This window comes from Penicillium psychrosexuale, assembly GCF_028828465.1.
Source record: "Penicillium psychrosexuale strain IBT 29551 chromosome Unknown utg000002l, whole genome shotgun sequence".
Lineage (NCBI taxonomy): Eukaryota > Fungi > Ascomycota > Eurotiomycetes > Eurotiales > Aspergillaceae > Penicillium > Penicillium psychrosexuale.
Window position 1 is genome coordinate 6,979,511 of NW_026643187.1, and position 14,890 is coordinate 6,994,400.

The 14,890-nt window shown below is 47.7% G+C and overlaps 4 protein-coding genes across 4 annotated transcripts, besides 4 other annotated features; 2 read left to right on the forward strand and 2 right to left on the reverse strand.

The window, feature by feature from the left end:
* Positions 1-53: 53 nt before the first annotated feature.
* On the reverse strand, positions 54-3,200 carry N7518_003750 (non-ribosomal peptide synthetase; the record flags this gene model as incomplete). The annotated part of the gene is made up of 1 exon (XM_057184677.1): positions 54-3,200. The coding sequence occupies one exon, from the start codon at positions 3,198-3,200 to the stop codon at positions 54-56; it is 3,147 nt and encodes a 1,048-aa protein (XP_057046127.1).
* Positions 3,201-5,803: 2,603 nt separating this feature from the next.
* Positions 5,804-6,125, forward strand: N7518_003751 (uncharacterized protein; the record flags this gene model as incomplete). The annotated part of the gene is made up of 2 exons (XM_057184678.1): positions 5,804-5,903; positions 5,980-6,125. The coding sequence occupies 2 exons, from the start codon at positions 5,804-5,806 to the stop codon at positions 6,123-6,125; spliced, it is 246 nt and encodes an 81-aa protein (XP_057046128.1).
* A 1,283-nt stretch (positions 6,126-7,408) lies between these two features.
* Positions 7,409-7,450: a sequence feature (Protein overlapping with rRNA (N7518_003752, KAJ5801684.1) was converted to a misc_feature.).
* Positions 7,451-7,627: 177 nt separating this feature from the next.
* Positions 7,628-7,746: a sequence feature (Protein overlapping with rRNA (N7518_003752, KAJ5801684.1) was converted to a misc_feature.).
* Positions 7,747-7,980: 234 nt separating this feature from the next.
* Positions 7,981-8,220: a sequence feature (Protein overlapping with rRNA (N7518_003752, KAJ5801684.1) was converted to a misc_feature.).
* Positions 8,221-8,259: 39 nt separating this feature from the next.
* Positions 8,260-8,347: a sequence feature (Protein overlapping with rRNA (N7518_003752, KAJ5801684.1) was converted to a misc_feature.).
* Positions 8,348-9,018: 671 nt separating this feature from the next.
* N7518_003753 (uncharacterized protein) lies at positions 9,019-9,973 on the reverse strand (the record flags this gene model as incomplete). Its single annotated transcript, XM_057184680.1, has 5 exons — positions 9,019-9,117; positions 9,171-9,401; positions 9,423-9,548; positions 9,578-9,653; positions 9,711-9,973. The coding sequence occupies 5 exons, from the start codon at positions 9,971-9,973 to the stop codon at positions 9,019-9,021; spliced, it is 795 nt and encodes a 264-aa protein (XP_057046130.1).
* A 1,648-nt stretch (positions 9,974-11,621) lies between these two features.
* N7518_003754 (transcriptional regulator family TF) lies at positions 11,622-14,648 on the forward strand (the record flags this gene model as incomplete). Its single annotated transcript, XM_057184681.1, has 9 exons — positions 11,622-11,702; positions 11,815-11,912; positions 12,013-12,302; positions 12,352-12,861; positions 12,928-13,120; positions 13,175-13,324; positions 13,389-13,870; positions 13,954-14,163; positions 14,476-14,648. 9 exons carry the CDS (start codon positions 11,622-11,624, stop codon positions 14,646-14,648), a joined length of 2,187 nt encoding a protein of 728 aa, XP_057046131.1.
* Positions 14,649-14,890: the final 242 nt, after the last annotated feature.

The following is a 14,890-nucleotide window of genomic DNA, read 5'->3' on the forward strand; positions in this document are numbered from 1 at the left end:
GACGACTTTCTTACTATGAATGCGAGTATGCATAATGCGCTTATTGCATTCATTTATTCCTTTTGAGGCCCTAGTTCAACTCGGCAGACCCAGGTCTTCAGGCACCGTTCAAAGATCACCTCGATCGGGTCGCAATTCAAGATATCGGGAGCATCCTGGAGAGCACGGCGCAGATTCACCCGACCATATTCAGCCATGTTCTCATAGACTTCCCAGCGAGTCTTATCGCCCAAGACGGCCTCCTTCAACATTGGAGTAAGCGGGTGCAGGGGGTCGTCCGGGCGGTGAGACAGCGATTTGACCCAATCGGTGTTGGAGACCCCACGCAGCGGATACCGCGAAATCCGTTGAAGGATCTCGAAACTAGTGTTAATGTCGATCGCGTTTGTCAGATCGGGCTGAATGAGATTATAGGCATGGCCGAAGTTGTTGTGCGAGGTGGAAATGTGGAGTATGGCGTTGACGATGAAGTCTACAGGAATGAACTCCTTGCGCTGGTTAGGCAGAATGGGGAATAATCCCAGAGATATACAGCTAGTGAACAGACGAGAAACAAAATCGTCCGGGTTGCAGAGGCCTGATTTGCTGTGACCGAGAACGAAGCCCGGCCGATAGATGGACACAGGGAAGCCGTTGTCGATGGCACCCCAAACGATCATTTCAGCCACGTACTGACTCTGCGAATAGCCGGTGTCATACTGCATAGCGGCCAAATGTGGTGCCGGGCGCTCGTCCTCCGGCAACATAGTGGCCCCAGTCACATAGCCCGTCGGCCCGTACGCGGCGATACTGGAGGAGTAGTGCATGGCCTTGAGACGCTGATGCTTGGCGAATTCTAGCATGAACAGTGTCCCTATGACGTTTACCTGGCGGTGACTTGAATACGGAGCGACGTAACTGACCTTGGCTCCCAGATGGAAGACAACACTCGCCCAGGATGCCCAGTGGTCGTATTGGGTCGTGTCAAGCCCGAGTTTAGCAAGAGAGAAATCACCAGGGACTGCAATGACCTTTCGGAGGTCCAGAAACAGCCCGTACTTTTCCCCCGTCTCCTGAAGACGGCGCAGGGCAGTTGTCTCGTCCTGCGCCCGCACCAGGCACGCAACCTGCACAACCTCTGGCCGCTTCACCAGAGCGTCTAACAGAAATATTCCGATGAACCCGGTAGCTCCCGTAAGGAAAACCCGGCCCTCATCGGGGCTCTGCCAATGGGGTATTGTAGTGCCTTGTGGCCTCAGGAACTGGCCCAGCTGGGCATCTTGCAGCCAGATTTCCTGCTCGGACTGGGCCGACAGATCGTCCCCATTCAATTGCAGCCGCGTCACCAGTTGGACTAACTGCTCGAATGTCGAGTTCTCATACAACATGCGAGCCTGCATCGAAACCCCGAGCGCTTGGTTGATGCGGGTGATCATCATGACAGCGACGATGGAACTGCCTCCAAGGGCTACAAAATCGGCGGTGGGTACCAGATGCTCCGCCGGTAAGCCACAGACATCCAGCCAAATGCGCTCCACTTGGACAGCTACATCATCCGAATCAATCTCGAAGGCCGCCGCCCGACCCCGCGAGCGCTCAATTTGCTCGTACCATTGGCACTCCAGTGCTCTGCGGTCTGCCTTGCCGGTCGAGCTTAAGGGCAGGTCGCCGATTAGTTGGATGCGCGGCACCATCAGATGAGGAAATTGGCTGATGTAGGCTCGGAGAATCGCTCCTTCCGTGGACTCGTGTGTGGTAGGAATACAGAAAGCCAGCAGAAACTGGCCTCTTTCGACTTCATCCGGAGTGATCTTGACTACTACGGCCGCACTAACCAGCCGGGTCTCTAGCAGGCTCGCCTCGAGGGCCTCGAGCTCGACCCGCTGGCCGCGGATCTTGACTTGATTGTCTTTTCGACCAAGGTAGAAGTGCACTCCATTCTCATCAGTCCGCATAAGGTCTCCTGTCCTGTAAACATGGCCAATACCTCGAGTGGTCCGACTCTTGAGCTGAGGCATTGTCACGAAGGACTGGGCAGTCTTCTCGGGGTTGCCGATGTAGCCACGAGCTACACCAGGCCCGCCTACCAGCAGTTCGCCCACTTCTCCCGGCTGAGCCAAATGCCTCTTCTCATTAACCAGGAAGGTCTCCACGTTTCCGATCGGCTTACCGACCGGAATCTCGCCACGCAGAGCTTCGTCCTGACTAATAACGTGCCAAAGAGTGTAGATGCTGCATTCCGTGGGGCCGTAGCCGTTGATGATGCGTCTTGGGGCCCCGCCATCGAAGATTAACCGTATTATATCGCAATTAATCGCCTCTCCGCCGGTAAGAAGTGTATCTAGTGTGGAAAAGGCATCCGAACAGGCGAATGCAGTGACTGTGAGGAGAGAAGTGGTGAGCTGTAGCACATTGAGCTTCTCAGACTTCACGAAGGCTCGCAGAGCCATCGGGTCAAGCACCGTCTCTGCCGGGATGACCACCATGGTGGCTCCACGGAGGAGAGTGGTCCAAACCTCGACCAGAGAGCTGTCAAAATGGACGCTCGCGCCATGGCCAACTCGTTGGCCGTGACGAACAAAATCGCTCGAATCCAGGCTAAGATTGATCAGCCCTTCCGCCATTGAGTCCACGGCCTTGGGCTTGCCTGTCGTGCCCGAGGTATGCAGTATGTGAGAACAAGTCCAAGCACTGCGAAAGACGGGATTGAAGCTATCCACAGCCATCAGAGGGACCTTGCTATGATCGACTAGGGTGTGGCGAAAAGTTGGCAATCGGTGCTGGTGCGTTGCATCGGTGAGGACTAGCGCTGATTTCAGGTTCTCAAGCATGCTGGTGAGATGACTGTCGGGAAGTTTCTCATCGAGAGGAACACAAACTAGACCGGCATATATGACAGCAACTTGACCCAGGACGTGATTGAGCCCCCGAGGGATGATAATGCCTACCGGGGAGGTATCTCCTGGATTGCCCGCCTGGATCTGGATTGCAAGTGCAAGGGCCTTTCGATGTAACTCGGCATAGGAGAGCTGATCCGTGGAATCCTGGATGGCGGTTACCACTCCATTTTTGCGGATTTGTTGCTGCAAGAGACCAGCCAGACCAATATCCTCCGGGCTAGTCCTGCCACCACGATGTGGGACAGGAAAGACTGGCGTGGCATATTCGGATACGCCGCTTCCATGAGCCAGGGATCCCATGTCAATACTCTTATCGTACATGGTGATAAGTGTAGTTATGAAAAAGGATGTGGTATGAAGTAGATGTTTGTTACAGGTATGTTCTGCTATGAGGATATGGACAATAGCAGTATATTGATAGCTCTTGTAATGCTACATCATGCCTCTGCTATTTATACTTGCTCGGACCACTACTTCTGGAAAGTCGTGCTTATCCTATACTGAACTGTAATCCCTAGAGACGTATGAGGCTTTTACTTGAGACCCATAGAGTGACATCTGTCCCATCCAATTGAAGCTCCCACAGGAACCGGATTTTATATCCCTATTGCATTTTATACGCCCGGGCCAGGACTTCGCATACTTGGCGGGCTATGCTTTGACTGTTGTGCTACCTACACACTGCTGATCTCCCCAAACCCCATCTCTATCTCCAAATATGACGTCGTAATTTTGCCCCCTGTCTATATCCATAATCAATAATGGCTGCTTCTTCTCGACAAGGGTGGCGCATCGAGACCACCGGTACGGACCCTCGGGGGTGATAGACAAGCTCCAATTCCAAGCCCAAGCCTATGCTAAAGCATCAACGTGGCTGAACCTACCGGAGATAACCCTGGGAGGGTCCGCAGCAGCGGCAGCGACAGGAGTTCGATCCCAGAGTCGCACGAATCCCAGGGGCGAGTATTATCCACGAAGTATGATCACAATCAGGCCGACCTGATGACTAGACCTAGATCTCAATATCTCTGTACGTGCAGACTTGGACATGCCTCCCGGCACAGTACGCTTAGTGGAAGAAGCCGGCATCCAAGTTCCGGCCGGAGAGGGTCCCGACGAAGAAAATGAGAAATACCTGCACAGATCCCATTTAGGAAATGGCTGATGGTAAAACTCCGAGTTCGGAGTGGTTGTAAGTTTGGGGTTCCCACGCGAAAGTTCGACGAGCTCGAAACAATCAATGACTTTCCTTGGCTCATCACTTGCATTATGATCCGGGAGATCATGGCCCCGGATGTCCAACTCGGCTCTAGGATTGCGCGATCTGACATCTCCATCCAATAGAATCACAGATTGCGAGATTCGATATTGGCTTCCTCCCATATACTCACTGTATTTCTTCCGATGCCAAGCGGCGACTGATCGTCTCCCTGGATGAGGGCTGCGGGCTTTCCAAGGCTGTAGACCCGTGGGAACAAGTACTTTTGTAAAATCCATGACGAATCAAGAATTGCTCGTCCTTGAGCTGATGTCCCCTGAGCCCTTTTTTCACTTTCGGAAAATTTTGCCTGTGTTCTGTTGCATTGCATGAGGATAATGGGGCACGCATGACAGAACAACATGACATCGAATATAGTTGCTTCAAGCTCGGCTCGACAAGCCAATGCTGAGGGGATTGATTGTGCTAAACGGTGTTCTAGGAAAGGTTGAGAGACCTTTACATGTGGTGAATTATCATGGTACAAGAAATTTGATGTACTGGGTTCAGCTTTGATACGTTGGTTTTTTGTTGAGCGAGGTTTGTGACCGCCCTTGCCCTTACCCTAATACCTATTTTGGTCAGGTACAGGTGCATGTCAGGTGATGTATATTTGTATGAAGCTTTCCTGTTACCAAGGATCGGGCGATGAAGTATCCGCTCTTCAATTGCTATCGATGACAACAGAGTTTATGAGCCCTTCGCTGCACTGACCTTGAGAGGTGAACTCAGCCCAGCGCAACTGTCCCGTCGAAAGCTGAAGGACTTCAGTCCAAGTCAATCTAAGCTCAGCCAGGCCCACTAACCCCGCAATCCCCCGGATTTGGGTGGGACCGGGCCAAAACCTCCCGACTCCACAACATTCCACCTCCATCGGATTATCATAACACATATATGCATATGGCAATATTGAAAGCAGATATAAGGTCAAAGATACTATGTTCCCATTTAGTATCATATCTGTGTTGCATTTCAGGGGAACCCACCTACAGCAGGATGATCATCTCACCCGAACAGCCCCCTATTTGTCTGTGTGTCACAATATACACAGCTGTGAGTAGTTGAGGGTACACAGGTACTTACATTGCCCTGGTATACATGTACTTGTGGTACTTTGGCCAAGCCGTGATGCCAAACCTGACCAATCCCATATAGTCGAGGCCAATCAAGACCGCTTCGACACAACAGGGCTAATGTGGCGGAGAGGGCTAATGCGGCCCCATTATGATCGACTGGAACTTCCCACTATCAATTGCTAGAGTGGTTGTTATTGTTTTTAGTATTCCTATATGTCGAGTCTCTTCAATATTCACAGATATGTAATTCGAGGTAGATATCATGACCGACATCCACTTAAGCCACAGGGAGACACATGTATCCTGAAACAGTTGACGGTTCCAAAGGTTATGTGACGCATCGCGACCATTGGCTTGCCACCGTACAGGGATGCCCTAGATGTCACTTTTCACTCAGTCCTAAGTCCTGATTGACTCCCAACCCCGCATTCAGTCAGATGATGCCAGTGTATATAATCTCTTTCGTCGCTCCCACTGCTTGTGTACTGTCTCTGCTTTTCAAGAAACTCTCCTCTCCATCAACTTCCATCACACTTACAGCATCAACTTGACCTTTCCATCAACACTCTATCCTACACACTACATCCAAGATGTCGGCAGCCATGGGTCCTATTATGCAGCAACTGCAGGCTCTCCCTGCCCGCTCGAGGCAGGGTCTGAATAACCTGCGCCAGCGTATCTTCCAGCAGGGTATGTCCTTACCCCTTGTCTTCCGACCGTCTCATTAACCTTACTCCTGATATTCGGATACTAACACTGTTCAAAGGAGAGAGACAACCCAGAGAAGCCAACCTCCTGCGCACCTCCCTCAATGTTCACCGTCCCGTTTGGATCACTGCTGGCGGCGGTCTGTACACCAGCATGGCAGCGGTCTACCTCACGATGCGATATCTGAAGCGTGTTGCTAGGTAGATGGGCCAGTCCAGTTATCTGCCTGTTCGAGTCACTTATACTCGACTGCATGATTCTACAACTCCCACACATGTTTTCCACTACTCTTCACATACATACCCCTTTTATTCCTCACCCCCATGTATCTATTGACAACCACCGTGTCTGCTCATTAGCTGGGGGGATTCTTCAGGTCCCAGGTTGGGCTATTCTTTCTTTTATTCGGTCGGCCGTTGGTATCCTCGTCACAGGATGGCAAGATAGACCTGGCATTTCTGTTTTAAGGGCTACTTTACCCTAAATCAATACTATCACAATGAACATATTACAAGTAAACTAGGCCTGCCTAGCCCCAGCCACGGAGCGGTACGCGCCTTTAAATTATGAGTGTGTAAATAGAGCGAAATCCATATATTTTTCTAGCAAGGTACACACACATCGAAAGTCGCTATATGAATCCCCAAAAGTAAATCAGGTTCTGTGCCAGTACAAGTAAGCAAGTCAAAGTATGTCGCAAAACCCGAGAAGTGACAGATCCACTCGGCTGAAGAATCCCCAGATTTTGAGATGCTCCACTTCGCCATCAAAGGAATCAGGAGTGCGCTCGGCCCATCGCTTCCACCATACACGAATGAGACCTCAGGCAGACACTTTGTAAACAGCCTACTGGCCTATCATACCTCCTCTTACTCAGAGCGTCCTCACTTCGCTGGGATGAGCTCATTGCGGATGGGTGCATGCGTTAGTTTTTGTCTAGGGGCTTGGCGACCCCGCGTTTGTGTGAATTGGGTGGTTTGACAGGGCAAAATGAATGTCTGCTCATATTTTCAGGTAGAGCAGATGGCTATCTGCAAGTATAAATTCATTTTTAGGAAGGCTATGTGATAAAGAGCCTTGCCAGAGGATTGTCTGGAGCGTTGTGTTTCTGGTATCCTTGAACTTGGTGTTGTTTCTTTAATTGGAAAAAAGGGTGAGACCTGATTGGATCACTTATTCTCTTAGTAAAATTAGTCATCTGAGCACCGGGTCTCATCAAATGGCACCTAAATCGTTCCTAGTCCACGTAGATGTGTATCACTTGCTTGATCTGCTAAGAGAACATGTATAAGTCATTCCGTGATTCTAAGTGCTCGGGGAGAAGCAACCATGATTTGAATCAATTATGTTTCTTTTCATATGGCTCAAAGATCAAGTATGTACATACACCCCCGCCGGAGTCCCGCCGGAATTGCCAAGCTTTCTTTTAAACTTTGGTGGAGTCAACCTTAACTGTCGGACTAATGTACTGTCTTCCTTTACCCAAAATGCAAACTCAACGATACGCACACCTCCTTAAGAGCTACGCGGTATGCCTCCGCGAAGGTTCTGCTCAAAGCACTCGCTCCTTGCAGCCCTGTTTTCAGCAGAATAGCATGGCAGGTTCTTCTTGGTCCGGTGTCGACATGGATTTAAAATGTCTCCGCGCAGGTATACCAAGCTGACGTGATGGAACTTACGGCCTCTTCTATTTTGTCTACGTAAAGATAAGCACATACGACCATAGGGTGTGGAAAACAGGGCTTCCCGTCCGCTCAGCCGTACTTAAGCCACACGCCGGTGAGTTAGTAGTTGGGTGGGTGACCACCAGCGAATCCTCACTGTTGTATGTTTTTGTTTTTGTTGCTACATTGGTATATGTATGAAGTACTTAGTAGAACATTTTTCTTCTCCAATGGCTTTATATCAGAGACTGGCAGTGAGATTCGAACAACGCAGCTTTATACGGGCTTCACGAGTTTCACTAACCAAGCCGATTAAGACAGAGTATGCCACATGCCCATAGAAGGCTCTACAATCATATGTCAGGTTTAGAAATCATCACTTCTTGCCCTTCTAGCTCACGAACCGGCCGTTACTTCTTTACAGAAATTTCAAACCCTGATATAAGGGCCGGTTACTACATATCCATACTCTATACCATAGTTTTGAGCTATTCTATCTTCCTCTCTTGTACTATGTCACATACATACGACCATAGGGTGTGGAAAATAGGGCTTCCCGTCCGCTCAGCCGTACTCAAGCCACACGCCGGTGAGTTAGTAGTTGGGTGGGTGACCACCAGCGAATCCTCACTGTTGTATGTTTTTGTCTTTTTTCTTATCATCTATTGTACTAGATGGATGTTACGGGTTTACTGGATTGGCTATCTATTTTGGCAAGTATATAAGGTTGCGGCAAGGAAAGACCAATGGGAAGACGTTTAGATTTACAGAAGGGAAATATTGTTTGGGATCAGGTGATTCCTAGTTCTCCGGGACTTAGACAGCTTTGTCTTGTAACGTTCCAGGCCCTGCAAGGAAGAGTGTATTCAACGAAAATAACTAGATAGAGAAAGAAAGGAGAAGCAAGTGCAGAAGTGGGAAGTGGCCTGCTCATATAGCTGAGCACTTCTGCAAACGTTGCAAGCAACAAACCTTCTCGCAAGCAATTTGTTTGATGAAGGAAAGAAAGACCAAGAGAAAGAAAAGAAAGAATAAAGAAAAGAACAAAGGAAAAATGAAAACGGCAAACGTGAAGCAAGAAAGGCAAACAAACGAGTAAACACGTAAGCATGTGATGGCGATCTGTAGGATCGAATTCCACGTATTCAAAAATCCAACACAGCTCAGCTTTCGGGTCCCCGGACTCGTTGCCCAGACTCATCTCGCGTTAGACGCCCGCGTTTGATTGCTTTCATCGTTTCGGGGAATTATTCTTCTGAACTTAGGTATTCAGGGGGAGTTTAAACTCGACGGCGCTTTCTCTCGCTTGGAGAAGCTGGATCAAAGATACCATCGTATAGTTTTTGTTATTAGAGTTCTACTTCGGCTTATGAAAGAAAGTCATAGAGTTTCCTCGATGAGATAGAGATATATTAATTGAGATCGGTATACTCCTATGAGATTCTCGTGGGGGCGAAGTCCCTAAGCGACAGCCGAAATGCTGGTCCCTTAGCTGGGTCCTCGGCTAGAAGTCTAGATTCTATTCGAAAAGGCTGTAAATATTAGTATCTAATTCCCCTAATATTATAGCGCAAAGGGAATGTACCAGCGCTTCGACCTTAGCGATCGCCTGAAGTTCTTTTACACTATCTACAATTGAACGCTCTGGCCGCCAAATAGATATAGTCGCTTTTATAGACCCTCTATACTCAATAGTAAGGGTAATGACCACTCTCACATTCCCATAGGTATCTAGGATATAATCATCTGCTAAGTCCGCAGCAGCTCGAGCTTTATTCGTATAGCATACTTCCATGATAATACCGGGGTATTGTGCCTATATATGCTTAAATGATACATCTAGGTTCCGTTTATAATAAGGCCGCTTTGCATTTTCTATATCGCTCGGCAGCCAAATTCGGCTAGTGGATTTATGGCCTATCTTCTTTGCAAAAGCAGCGAAGGGTTTATCGCTGTTTTGAAACTTAATTAGTCGGAAATTTCAGCGACTACGTTCGCACAAAATATATCGTGGAGAGGAGTCGGCATTCGGATAGTTACAAGGGACTGGTAAGGGTCGTAGTCGAGCCTAGAATACAGCTTAGCAAAAATACCCTCAATACATCTGAATATTAGCAGTACTTACCTTACTTTATCTTCCACGTAGCCGTAAAGAGATTGGTCGCCCTCTAACATACGCAAAACCTCGCTATAATCGTCCGCAGTGAGCCGGCGCTGCCACCAAGACTCTGGTGGCCTTTGACCTGCACGATGGAGTTCTAAACAGTCCAGAACGGCTTGAGTACTTCTCGACAAGCGTTTCTCTTCCGTAGGCGGCGGCGTGAGGGGAGGGTTCAAAAAGCTCCCGGATGGGGTAATTTCATCCATGAGGTGTGAATGAGACGGCATCCTTGGGATATGGGGTTGTTTATGCTCCAGAGAAGGGGCTCAGCGCTGGGTGAACGTAGGTATCACGCGATGATAAGGTGATTGGCCCTGGGGGCATTGTATGGTAACAAACTTGGCCCCTAAGGCGTCAAGCACGAGTATCGAGCCGGTGTCTAGGGTCGCAGAAGTAGGAATTCAGACGATGGAAGTGGCGAAGTGCAGATGCCAAGGCGTGGTTTGTGGGGGGCCTTTCTCCGCAGAAGATGTTACAATGTAGGAATTGCTCCGATCATGCTTCTCTTTTCATAGAATACTGGTATACATTTCTACTCTTCTCCCTACGTTGTAATAGGGCTTTTTTAATTTTCAGATCTTTTCGGTAAGCCTTAATAGGCTTGTCCCGATCGAGTATCGTGCCCCACCTATATCTTCTCCAAGACTCGATTGGAAAATGGATCTTTGACAGGGTTCGTTTGCCCGCAACCTTTCCTAAACATAAAGCGCAAACGCAATATATCAATATTTTCAATCAGTTCCGGGAGTTGTTGGTCCAATGTCCGTAGGACTCAACGGGGACCGGCAGCTCAAGCTGTAGGTAGCCGTCTTACCGCCCCCATACCTGTACCAGGTATGGGTCTGTCCCACATAAAAGATTCTCACAAAACGAGAGATTTCTCTTTTTAGGTATCTTTTATATGGTATACCCATACAAAAGGTATATAAACATGAAATATATATAGTAGAGATTTTGTTGCTTCTGGGAGTACTTACAAAAAATATAGTAGGGGATATATAGTCTAAAGGAGGTCTATTTTATTTACTATTAACATATTAGGAAGAAATATTGAGTATTCTCTAAGTAGTAGAACGTTGGTGTTTCTACATACATCTCTTTCATAAATATGGTCTTTACTTCTCTATATAAGATATCTGAAATTTCTTTTATTAGCCAATGAATTTAACTATAAATTTATCATTGATTTATACTCTTATTTCTCCTTTAACTAGCCAAAGGGTTGAGAATATAGTATTGGGCATATATACCTTTTGTATGGGTATACCATATAAAAATACCTAGAAGAGAAATCTCTCGTTGTGTGAGAATCTTTCGTTATGTGGGACAGACCCAGGTAAGACGGCTATCTTTCAGAGACCGGTGGCAATATATCTTTTTGTGTTGACGCTGGGTTCGGGGAGTTAGGGTCTGACTGCCGAGAGGATCCCGATGATCGGAACCACATTCCGGGCTCCTCCAATTCGGGGATTCTAGTGGGGAAAGCCCTAGGCTGCCCGAGACCGCGGAGTTAGGGAGAAATGCTATACTACTGTGCTCCCTTGCGTCCTATGACAAGTTGGCTCGAGTTTATAAATGTAGAGAACGCCAATGCCGCAGAGTGACAGATTATGGTAATGTATTTGCAAGTATGTGATAAGTAGGAAATCCAATTGTTCTGATGCCATTGGTAATATAGCAAAAGAGCACATTTTTCGTACGTAAATCCGTTCATGTAACAAAGTGATCTTCATGATTGGTAGCTGAGGGTAACCGTACCCGGGAAGACCAATCCCCCAGCTGAGCCCCTCGGCTTTCTAATTGAGAGCATTGAGGATCTCTACAACAGTACAACGATCACTTACTATCTGTTTATCAGTGCGGAGATCAGTATCAATGTCATCTTCTGGGGCACCAACAGGCAAAAGACAAAGGGTGAATTTGGCCTGTAGGTCATGTCGACAAAGGAAGTCACGGGTGAGTATTCCGCTAATCCTACCCTCGCTCAACTCCTTCCGCATACATTACATTCTACATGCCAATAAAAATTGGGATCAAATCATGAACTAAGAATTTTCCCCACGCAAAGTGTAGTGGCGACCGGCCCTGTATCTTATGCCAAGAGCTAGGTTTCGAGTGTGTTTTTCCCGAAGGTGGTACACCAAACAACTTGACGGTCGGGAAAAGGTATCTATCTGTTTGTTGTATTGTTCTTTGCAAATTTCTTTTTTATATTCATTACATTCCCGGTAGTGTAAACGCCAAAAGATCCTAACAACGTCTGCAGCTATATCTTACAGCTCGAAACCCGACTTGAAGTCATCGAAAAGTCCCTCCAACAATTACAAAAAACGCAAACACCCAGCATACAAGCTCCTAGAGATTGTCATATCCCCATGGGCGACACGTGTGTGACTGACAATTTACACCCTACACAAAGACTGCAGTCTGACGCCGACACACTTGAACCTTCCGGTCAGACTTTGGCTGAGTTTGGGGATATTGACAATTCCCAAAATTCGATAGATGGAATGGGCGCGATCAAATTCACAGATGAAAAAGATTGTGGGTTTTTTGGTATGCGCCTCGCTACATCACAATTCGAGTGTGAAACTGAAATCTTCAGGGCCTTCGTCTAATATCTCTTTTTTGCAATACATTTCTCAAGCGGTGGCAACAGCAAATTCTCAGGGCAGATCCATGTTTGCTACATCTCCACTAGAACAAAGGCGACGGGGCATAGTGAATGTTTCTAAGCCTGCGTTTTGTCCTGCCGGTTCTACTGACTTGAAATTAACCACCTTTATTCCAGGACGAGTGGACATGTACGCATTGCCATCAGAGGAACGCACTTGGGATTTGATCCAGCAATTTTTCCAGAAAACGGGGCAGCTTCTGCCATTCATCCACGAAAGCTCATTCTGTGAGACATATCTTCAGATGAAGAGAGAAAATTCCAAAGGGGTTCGCAGGACCTGGCTCGGCTTGCTCAACATCATACTCGCTATCTCAACGAGTTTGTCGGCGAAGGATAATATCCCGGCGGAAATCCGCATACAACAATCCGACATCTACTACCAAAGGGCCAATAGCCTTTGCGACAGAGAATCTAGACGCAATGCAAGCCTGGAGATGGGTACGTGGAAACCCCAAATCGTACGTTTAACAGCCAACGTGGATGTCCTAACATTTAGTCATAAAGTGCAATACCTGCTTATTCTAGGCCAGTATCTCCAAGGAACTCAGAAATCTGTTCAAGCATGGACGACACATGGTTTGGCCATCTCTGTTGCGTACCAGCTCGGGTTGCACTCGCCACATGCAAACCAAGGGTTCTCTTCTTTGGAGTGTGAGATTCGCAAACGAACTTGGTTTGGTTGTATACTTCTTGATCGGTGAGAAACTACTCTATAGTAATGGTGGATGTAAATTAACCGCGAGCTTCTTAGTTCCCTTAGTATGACTTTTGGACGTCCTTGCACTATTCCGGAGTCATACGTCAAATTGAAAATGCCTTCTGCTGACATGCAGATACTGGCTTCGACCACCGAGGCGAGGAATTCCTCTCAGTTGGACGGTCTTTTCTTCACAGCTGCCATGTAGGCCACGTCACCCTTTCTATCAGTGTTGTGTTTTCTGATGTTCGAGAAGACAGTTGTACAGCATTATGTTCAGCGTCTTGGATTCTTGTTATGGCCAAAACCTTGGGTTTGAGGCTCCTTTCAACGCTGCCGAGTCAACCTCGTGTCTCCTGAAATGCCAACTTCAGTTGAACAGCTGGCGTCTTCAATTGCTGCCATCATTGGGATTCCAAGTTTGGGATGGTCCGATGGAAGCGGATGACGTGGAGAAGATGGGGGAAGACTCTATACTGAAACACCGATTCAACATCGTTCTCTCTATGCGCTACAACAACCTCAAAATACTGCTTCATCGTCGCCGTCTAGAAAGTTTTATGGAAACCTCCTCAGCTGCTGAACCTATAACAAGTCAGGACATGAAACTACTTGGCCAGATGGATCTCGGTAGTGTTGAAAGCTGCATTCAGTCCGCCATATCCATCATTTCTACAGTACATAGCATCTTGACCTCCAACGCCTGGCGGCGCGAGCTTCTGGGCGCATGGAATTATTCCCTCTATTACAGTAAGTCACCATCTTGCCTCTGACTTAGGTTGCCCTCTTTGGCACAAGTCTCATTCTCACACGGTTTTCATGGTGATTTGTAGCATTTAATGCGGCACTGGTCATTTTTGGGTCACTTATTGTGGCTCTCAAAAAGCGCGAATATGATATGACACCATGGAATGTTGTTGGCCATTCTCGACCTTATACCGATCGAGCGATTGATGCGCTCCGCCGACTTGATTCTGGCAACCGCGTTGTCGGAAGTTGTGTGGAATACCTTTCCCATCTTTCGTTGGTCCTTAATGCTCTGGGTAAGTTGAAACTCTGCATACCTAGCTACGCACCCACTCTTGCCCTGACAACTTGACGTATTTTTTTTTGGATCTTACTTCTGTTCAGTTGGCTACGCGTTCTGTTTGCGTTGGAGAATCATAATGCTGACCGATTGCACCTTCATAGAAATGGACGATTCGGATTCCAACACCTGCTGGAATTCCAATTTTTCCACTGGATTTTCAGCCGATGTTTTCAGCTCGCAATATGGAGCGACGTCGGCTTCCATGGATTTGGGTGAATTTATGACAGGTCAGGATTGGGGGTTCCTCAGTACTCTCTTTAACCAGTCGCACAACGACACTACCAGTGCCCCTCAATAGAAGAATTCCAAATGTATCAGTTTTCAATTTATATTATGTTTATTCCTATGCTGGAAGCTGAATTAGCCATGGTAGCACCCTGGAAGTGTATCTTATATGCCCCTCCGGCTCTTCACCGAGGCTTTTGCAACTCTCTATAGATCAGATCATTCAAGTACGTACGTACTACTGGTCGGTGCCGGTCATCATCGCTTCGAACCTATTGAGCCCGTCAGACAGTTTAAAGGGTTTCAAGTTTATGAATCAAACGGCAGGGAGTTCCGAGTAGGTAACGGAAAGATTGCCGCATAAGGATTCGGTGGCATTCCAAATACTTTCAAGAGTCCTGAGAAAGACCGTATCCATCAGCGGGGCGTTCAAAAGCCGGAAGAGACAGCAAGAT